Source organism: Cyprinodon variegatus, unplaced genomic scaffold (genome assembly GCF_000732505.1).
Source record: "Cyprinodon variegatus isolate N-32 unplaced genomic scaffold, C_variegatus-1.0 Scaffold146, whole genome shotgun sequence".
In the NCBI taxonomy this organism is placed as follows: Eukaryota; Metazoa; Chordata; class Actinopteri; order Cyprinodontiformes; family Cyprinodontidae; genus Cyprinodon; species Cyprinodon variegatus.
Genome location: NW_015150599.1, coordinates 61,305 through 71,109, shown reverse-complemented (window position 1 = coordinate 71,109; position 9,805 = coordinate 61,305). Strand labels below are relative to the sequence as shown.

The window sequence follows — 9,805 nt, the reverse complement described above, 5'->3', positions numbered from 1 at the left end:
TTGAAATACTAGGCAGGCCTTATTCTGCGATGCGGCGGACCCGGGTTTGAAGCCCACCCTAGGGTTCTTAGCTACATTTCTCTCCCCCTCTCTCATACCCACTTTCCTGTCAGCCTACTGTCCAAATAACAGTCACTAGTGCTATAAATACTCAACAACATCAACAAAAAATAGAATATTTGTTAGTTCATATAAACATTTCCTAACCTTTTGAAAAAAAACTTAAAGGTATTGCAGCTCCACATTTAAAGGACCAAATTTAATGTCTTTTTAGCAAATAAACTGTGCAAATATATTTCTTATTGTGCTGTCTACATGCTGCAGCCATTATTTAAAAAATTTAAAATTATTTTAAAATTTAGTTTTTAGGTCTAAAACCACCTGTTCAGTGAACAGGGATTACTGCATTTTATTTCTTTTCTTTTTATTTGAACTTAACAAGGAAAAACGGACATAAGCAGCACCCTGGGAAATGTTCTCTGCTAACTTACTGCCTGTTTACATGGTGGTCATTTCCCTTATCGTGAAAATTAATAAATAATGATAAATTCATTAAACTGAATTAAAATCAAGTCTGCACAGTCTTTCCAGTCTAGTATAAGTGTTTGTTTTTGTAGTACCTCTTCTATCCACCAAATGGTTGGCACAGCCATCCAGTTTAAAGATGAGTGCATAAAGTTCCTCAATTATAGTGGATGGGAGTTATTAAAAAAGCAAACACATGGAAAATTAGGGTGCATCAGCACCAAAAACTGTGTCCATGGCAAGAGTAGTGTAAGACTGTAGGATCTATGGCAGTAAAAAGATGACGTAGGTCTAAACCAAAAATTCTAACTTAAATGATAAAGAACCATGAAATCACATCGGCATAAAAAATATATTGCAACAAAATGAGCAAAGATGGTTCTTTATCAGACAGTGTGGTGGGGAAGTCCCTGGCCCCCTTGAAGTTGGCCAAGCTTGAGAACAGAATTCTGTTTCACAAAGCACATGCTATAGAGAAGTAGATCCACCTTTAATGCACTATGTAGATGTGCCAGGAAGCATTACATTAAATGTTTATTAAATGATCCTTGTGTTAATTATTATTTTTCATGAACCTACATTGGTCATAACAATATTGATGTGTATTTTGTCTAGGATGGATGAGAAAACAAGGGCTAAATGTTGGAAATACTTAAAGGGACTCAAATAGAGTTAATGAGTTCATATTTCACATTGCTGATGTTGAAAGAAAAAACTGAAAGAAGCTCTGGCCACCACAAAGTTTCTGCCAGACAGTGCAGTGATGGAAGATGCCAGACAGGTCACTGTAGTTATATTATCAATAATGAAAACTGTGACAGGGAGTAAAGATGAGACAAGGCAGAAGCCACAGAAACAAGTAGTGTTTGGAAAAAATGGTGCTGCCATCATGAAAGGGGTCAATGGAGGGGTAGTCAGTGAGCTGTGTGGAGACAGAGCATACATTCTATGCATAAACTTCATGTCCCATCGGCTGAAGTTAGGCTACTTTGCTGCTGTGTCCCAGAACAACCTGGCAAGGGAAGTTGTTGACATTCTAAGTGACCAGTATTCCTTTTATCACAAGAGCTATGTGAACAGGGCAAGTTTGAGGAGCAGCTTTGAAAAGATTAACCCTAAATCTCTGTTGTCTATTAGGGTAGGAGAGATGCTTCAAGGATGTGGCACGCCAGATGGAACCACTTTGACTAGAATGGCTGCATCCACATGTGGCAGCGGGACGTGGACGCTCAGCAGACAATCTGTGACATTAGTGCGTTTAGTGGAACCCCGAGGTTAGTGACCATGGCCAAAGTTTATGATTGCCTGTCCTCCTCACAGGCTTCAATACCCAAATACAAATCCAAATAAAACCAAAAAAAATTATGTTTTTATTATTAACTTAACATGTTTGTTGTTTTATATGAATTATAATATTATCATCTGGCAGCCTCTTCCTGGTTTTCTTGCTGCTTTCGCTGTTGCTCTTGTCTTAGCTCCAGAACACTGTCTCACCTAACCTCTGTTGTCTGGGAGAATCTGGTGAACCAAGAAAGGCTGACGCCAACAATTATCTTTGGCTTCCTAAAGTAAAAAAAAAACAAAAAAAACTGTGGGTCTCTGGGTAAAATCCTTGTTCTCCATTATCTCTGTGAAATTGTCTCTGGCCTTTCCTCGGCAAGTCAGCACCTGAAATCATTAGCTTTATCATTAGCCTACCCCTTGTTATCTCCACTATTCCTACAAACAAAGAGGAATTGGGACACCACTACCCTCACAGGAAAAAGCTAATTTTGGGGTAGGGCTGAAAGTAGTGCTAGGGGATGTGCTGGGATTGGAGTCGATCTTTCTTTCTCCCTGTCTCTCTTATAATTCAGACACCTGGGCCCATGCTGAAGAAAGTGCTTGGAACAAACCAGTATGACGGTGTCAACCTCAAAGAATGTTATAACTAATACCTGGATCAATCCAAGGACCATATTATAAATCTGCTGTCAGAGACAATTGATAACAGGTTCTGAGATGTTAGCCATGGGATCATATGTTCCATGCAGATTACCAGTTTCTGATACTAGTCAGATGAAAACAGAAATGTTGGTAAATTGGGAGGGAGGATTTTGTATCCAAAATGACCAGATTAACTGAAATATCTAAGTAACTAACTTTATATAATTATATCTGGCATCATCTATCTCTATTATATTGCTGACTCAAATGTTCAGAAGCTCACTCTCTTTGAGCCCACTCAGATGAGATCTGGGGTATAAGTGGGAACAGTCTTGGACCAGTGGACTGTTCTCAAGTCAAGACTACTACAACCCTAATATTTTAAAAGACATCTTTTGGCCAGAGGTTATTCTGCAGCTTGACCACGTCTGGTCAGATCTACTGCATGTGGTTGACCTTGTCCTCTGCATTCCTCTTTCAACAGCTGATTATTAGTGCAGATTTAGTGCCATGAAGCTGATCAAAAGTGACTGCCAGGCCAGTCTTAAGAGCAATACCTTATCAGACCTGCTGACTGATCAGCTTTCATCACAGACTTTGATCAAGCCCCCCACGATCAAGTTTTGGCATGTTAGATGCCCTCAGTTTCAAAGACCCGTTTTCATAGAGCACAGAGACAAGAAGACATGGTATGACACTGCTGATGAAAGCTCTGAAATATTTTTTTATTTCTACATTTACTTTTCAAACAGAAGGTAAAATTATTTTATTTTATTACTATTTTCTATGCTCTTAGTAAATATTTACTGTTCTAAATAAATATTGAAACAGAGTTTTTCTTATTGCCTTTTTCCATGTTCAAATTAATCTCCTTTTTTCCTGCACCACTTTTAATATGCAATTATCAACCACGTGTTTTATTAATTTGTCCACTGCTAATTATCATGTAATAGAAGCTTTAAACAGAATCTTATGAGCTGAATATTTCATGATACGGTAATATGTAGTTAGAAACATGTGCTGTAGCCTTGATAGAAGCACGTACAAGAGTCATTCTCATTTAAAGGGTTTGTAAATTTAGTTCAAGTAAACTTTAGACATCTTTGCAATATTGATCATCATTCCCCCGCAAGAAAATTGTGGTTAGTGAAAAAGCGGAGTGGTTTGTAACTTTGGAAAACTACTAGCCACAGTGGCTAGTGAGCAAGAAAGTTAATGTCAAGCCCTGTTTATCAGCATCAATACAGGACTCAACGCATCAAGAGTTACCTGTGTCAGGTGTGTGATTTCAGGCATCCAAACATTTGGAGGGTAGAGCACAAGAGGACAAGTGGCCTGGTATGTTGAACAATTAACCAACCAAAACCAGTTTGGGTTGTTGTCGCTGAAGGAATCCCAGGATGTGGTTGTGCCCATGGCTACTGGTTGGTATTTCCATTTTGAGATCAGCATTGTGAGAACATTTTCATCTAAGAAAACAATACAAACAAACAGACAACAACGACAAAAAAAAAAAAAAAAAACAGATCAGCCTAAAATGACAAAACTGGACAGGAAATCTTTTAATTCACCTGGTAAATCGGCTACTGTGGCAGTTTCGAGCAAAAAAAAACAGCTGATTAAAATTATCAAATTATCAATCTTGAAGGTTTTAAGACTTCAGAATTTTGAAAGCCTTTAGATGTCAAGTGTTCAAGTCTGATCTGGGAAAGTTATTGTTTCTGGAATTTATCAGTCTTGCTTTGGCCATGTGCAATGTCCATAATGCAAGGTTTATGATATTATAAATCATTGCACATTAAAATTCTTAACATTTAACTTCCCATCTTGTACTGTAACCTCTTTTAACCTCTAAACAGTTTGTACCACACTTAGCACAAATCATCATAGTAACAGTAAACTTAAATTGTTGTTCACATCTAAATAAAATAAAATAACATTAAGGCTTCTCCCTTACCAGCTCCTAGTTATTGTTAATACCTGTGAAAAAAATGTGTAAAAACAGTGTAAACACATAAACATGAACACAAAAAGCTTGAAATTATGTTTTTGAGTTGCTGCAGAAAACAACTCAAGAATAAAGGACTTTCAAGCCAATGGCAGCTGGCCAATAGAGGGCGCTAGGGCGCTGCCCCAACAGCCCATTGACCTTGATTATTTTTGTTTGTTGCTATTATTTTTTAATATTTATTTTACCCGCTTTATCTTGCCATGTGAGTGGAGGCTTTAGCCTTGGCATAAACATTTTTTTAAATAAGGTAAAAAAGAGTTTCATAGGCATAAATGTACTGTATATTATTTAGTAACATTTAATCAGCAAAAAGACTGGACTGCATTGGATTGGATCCTCGAAATCCAATATCAAATCACTGATATCCGATACAGCTAATTAGTCAATATAAGATACAATATCTTATCCAGGTACTAAGTTTTTGTTATGAAAGGGTTTGTCTTCCATTAAAGAAGCCATATGTGATTCACCAGCACATTTTATGGACGTTCAAGTAAGAGCTAACAACACACATTTTCAGAAAAGGTTGATTTTGTCTGGTTTAATTGGACATTGCTAAATGATCTGCTTTTACTCACTGCCTTGACTTTAGATTTGGAAAAAAAAATCTGTTCATGAAGCCTGACAAGGGCTGGCAAAAACACTATTATTTTAGAGATCACTAGTTGATCTAATGCCGTTACTCTCCTAGATTTTGTAATAAACACCACCACCTAAAAATAGGGTGATACTGAGGTTATATTTAAAACCCTTGACTCTTCACTCATTTGATATCTAAAAAAAAAACATTTGCTTTTGAATTAAATGTGCATATAGCTGTAACCTTGCAAGCACAGAAAGACATGGCAGGAGTTCAATATTATATGTATAAATAAAGTTGAATCAAGTTCTAATGAATTAAAAAGCATTCAACTTGGCCTATTACTTATAATGACATGTAGTTGAAGCTGAAATATGTCCATCACTAAAACTCACCATGAAACAGCTGTACAGCTAGCATGCACATTCATGTATGCAATTAGAATTGATCTCTTCTTGACCAAAGGTTACAGTAAAGTTCTATAAAAAAGGACTTTGCACAAGCAATATTTCCAGCTCATGAAAAAAAACTGAAACCCTGTAGTGAACCATTTACATCATTTTGTTTAATGCAAAGAAAAATCTAAATAAAAGTGCAACTGCAATAATGTAATCTCAACTTCGATATTTGTGAATATCAATCGTCCTATTACTGCAGCACTGTTTTTACAAGTCTTCCTAAAAAGTGGATGACACAGCTGCAGTTGATCCAGAATGCTGCTACCCACATCCTCAACCGACCAAAATAAAAAAAAAGTGGAGCATATCAACCCAGTTCTAAACTGACCAGAGTTGGTTCAGAAACTGTAGGCTGTTGCAATAGCAACTTGACTAACAGTTTAACTTATGCCACTTTCTGAAACATTGCCCTGCTATTTACTAAGCTTAAACACTCTTCCCTTTGCATATTTATGAGCAGGGTGCCTGCCAAGAGATTACCAGAAGTGAATTTATCTGCATTTGACCTGTTCTGCAGAAAACTTTTGACTGAGCTCTCTTCTTTGACTCTGAACACATGATCACACACATGCGTTACTGAGATGGCTCCAGCCTCCCTCATTCATATCCTCAAATACCACACTGGGTACCATAACCCACAGAATGATTCCCAGTCACTGCACAGTGGGAGCCCTCTGCTCAATGCAGAGGATACATTTAATTGGAATGTAAAAAGGTGCAGTGACAAAATGAGCTGATCAAGATGGGAATGACTATTATTCCTAAGGGGTATTGCAGATGTAGATATTTTTAAGAAACCATAATGATTTTCTGGCACAAGGCTCAGATGTTTTAAGACCAGCTAGCTATCTGCCGGAACACACAGAATTCAATTTTGCATCCGATTAGACGGAACATAATGTCGGATGAGGTTGTGGCGTTTAGCGCTTATTGTAAGTCAATGGGGAGATCACTCCCGACACGGTTTCGCTCAAAGGGGTTTGTGTAGGTCAGACTGAGACAGACCCCAGGTCTATTTTAGTCAGACGACACAGCAATTCAGAGGCAATATCATGGGTCTGAGAGCAAGAGAGACGCAGTTACAAAGTAAAACACATCTGCTTTGGCGGAAAATACTAAATTAAATCGGTTAGTCGCATGAGGAAATGTCCAGTTTTGTAATCGAAATATAGAGTATATATATGTATATAATGAGCGGGACAGACTCATGCAAAAATAATCAATTATACATAAAAAAAAATAGAATACTTTACCCACAATAAGTTCAGGAGGACAGAGAATTGACAAAGTAGTCATTCTCTTTGAGCCGCTGAAAAAACAATGAGCAGAAAATGCAGTTTATCTCCTTGGAAAAAATATTTAATTTCAGGAGAAGAAAAAACAGGTATAGTAAAATAGTGATCCTCTTTGAGTCTCACAAAAACTAAATAATGAGGGGCAGACAAAGCAGGTAAGCCTGGTGTATCTCTCATCTCTTTATGAAAAAAAGAAAGAAAAAATGATTAACTTCACAGATCTCTCTCTGAGAATCACCTCTCTCTGCCTCTGCCAACATATAAACCATCCCACTGTGTTTATTTCTGTGTTTTTCTTTTCTTTAGATGTAGATTTCATTATGTTTTTAATATATGAACATTCTCTATATGTTCTGGTTTGAGATGTTGCAGAGACTCGTTGAGTGGAGCTTTGCTTTATAACTGTTCCAGTGGTTGTTTTTTTTTATATAACTTTCCATAATCTGTCCAAGTCAAATGTGGGAAACGGTTTTAATTTGTGTTGCACAGTGACGGAAGTGAAAAAATCTGCGCAGATCTGCCCACCCTGCCTAGTCCAAGCCTAACTATACGCAATCAGAGTGACAAAAAAATCTGATCGGAGATTAAAAAGGCAACTGGTGTGTTCTGGTCTTTAGTTAGTCCTCATCAAGTTTGCAGCAGCAGCCACATCTCTTCAATACCCCACCCTCCCCTAAAGAAATGTGAGCTAAATTGTTTCAGGGACAGGTCAGTTGGCATCATTACAGGGTCTGTGGGATGTTCTCTCTTTATACATTTCCAAATTATTCATATTACACTTTTGTTTATAATAAAAGTTCAAACACATTTTTTCTCTAAATAATGATCACTATAAAATGAAATGGCCTGTAGTTGTTTACACTGGATCCTGGACAACTGAAGGAGAAAGTTGCCTGAATTGCCTCCAGCAATCTTATTAAAAACAGTATCAATATTAAAATAGTTCAGTTTTTATATTTTTATATTCAGATTGATTTACAGCCATTAAAGAAATCCATAAATCGCTATCATTTTCATGAACAGCCTGATGCAGCCACACCATAACTACATGCTTTGTCATTGCACATATACATTGATTAAAAATAAGTTCTCAAGGCCAGCATATAATTAATCTGTCCTTTATTAGCTATAGCGAAAAGTAAGAGGACATTATTCCTTTTCAAAATCCAAAACCTATTTTCTTTTAATGTGTACACAGATACAGCTGTTTTTTTTGTTTTTTTTAATAAGCTGTTATTATATTGAGAGGATACTTTTTCATGTAAATTTTAGAGCTAATGTACATTTGAATTTTTGAAGTTAGGATAATTTTCTTTGTTAAAATTACATATAACTTAAACAATACTCTTTGCAGTTTTTAAACCTTGCATACATTTTTTGATGCGGGGGGTGGGGGGGTGCACTATGATGTATTTCATGGGGCTCAAAATTCCTGGCAGCATCCCTGCCTGGATCACAAACCCTTCACCTGTCTTCAACTCTGCTGTAAAGCTAATAGATAATCCAACAGTTTACTCCATGCTTGGTGAAGGTAGGTGAACATTTGCAGGTTCAGTTGTTTTAAATAGTACAAGTCAGGTGAAGCTTAATTTCATAAGCTCTGTATTTCAAACTATTTGTTAGTCTCCACCGCTTTTAGGGTGTTTTCTCTCCATAAGCTCATAGTGGTAAGACAAATAACTAGTATCGGGCGGGTCCCCGATCCAGCACTACAATGGTGGTATCGGTATCGGCGAGTACCAACAAATAGGGCACCGATACCATTTTGAGAGCCAAAAGTTTATTCAACTATTGTCACCCATTCCAGGTAGGCAATAAAAAGTTCTACTGGATTCACTTTGTATTAGTCTGCATCTCAAAGCTAGGCTGCAGCTTGACAAAGCCATGATGGAAATTATTTTACATCCAAGTAGTATGCAGTTCTTCATATATACACACACACATCAGTATCTGTATCGGCCGATACTGCACTGCGGTATCGGGGTCAAAAAATGGCATCGGTGCAACATTACAATAACCTGATGATTACTTCACAGAACCTCAAATGGAAAATATCCAAACTAATGAACCCAAGGTTTCTAGCCTACACTCTTTTTTTGTTTTAATGTTTTTTTTTTACTTCCAGCGCCTTAAATTTACCTTTATGTTCTGTAGCAGTTATTAAGTCAATCAATTAATACTTCAACCATTTATACTTTTCCAACACAAATTTTTAACCAACTTGACCACAAATATATAGTTTTAGTCTATAAAAATCAAGAGAGATTTTGTAACATATTACATTTTCTCAAAGCAATGTAGGCTATTAACCCCGTCATCTTCTCTGCATGGGCTAATTTAAAAATGGGAGAGAAGAAATAAATAACATAGGCTATATAGAAAAATGTACAATCTCAACATGATCCCCATCCAAAATGCAAATCTAAGCCATAATTCCGTAATCCAAAGCAAATGGAGCAGTTATCTGTGCTGTCAAACTGATGCATTTTAATTGCTGATCATTTGTGCATTAGAAACATGATCCAGCAGCTGTCATTTAACAGCAGTTTCCCTCATATGTTGCAATCAGTACCTGCAGAAGCTTCTGCAGATCCCTTCTGGACTAACTGCTGCCAACTCCACAGAATCCCGGAGCTCAGGTTCAGTCACGTCCCTCTCCTCTCCGCTTCCTTCTCCAGCCGCAGATCGTCCTCCGGATCATCATCCGAACCGTCAAAGGTTAAAACATCAGCACGACGTGACGCTCACATACCGACAGGCACGCGCTGAGAGCGGCCGCGCGCGGAGACACTAAAGCGCGCTTCTCTATCTCTAAAGCAGCGCCGATAACAAGCAGCCCTCCCCTCAAAGCAGGAGTCTGACTCTAAATGCATAGTTAGAGCAAACTTCTAATGGGCTTTATTTAGTCAATAAGCAAGAAAATATGCTACTTAAAAATATATTCAAAAAATTTAAATAATGATAGAAATAAACAGTTTGTGCATTAAAAAATGTAAAGCTTTGTGATTTT

General features: G+C 37.3%; 1 protein-coding gene across 2 annotated transcripts in view; it reads right to left on the bottom strand.

The window, feature by feature from the left end:
• tcerg1l (transcription elongation regulator 1 like) overlaps positions 1–9,506 on the bottom strand; it is a 38,579-nt gene extending 29,073 nt beyond the window's left edge. For both annotated transcript variants that reach the window (XM_015377077.1, XM_015377078.1), the window contains exons 1-2: positions 9,368–9,506; positions 3,721–3,920 (exon numbers count right to left, since the gene is read on the bottom strand). In XM_015377077.1, the coding sequence (XP_015232563.1) occupies positions 3,721–3,903 (183 nt within the window). In that variant the 5' untranslated portion in view covers positions 3,904–3,920; positions 9,368–9,506. The remainder of the gene's footprint in view (positions 1–3,720; positions 3,921–9,367) is intronic.
• Between the last annotated feature and the right edge of the window lie 299 nt (positions 9,507–9,805).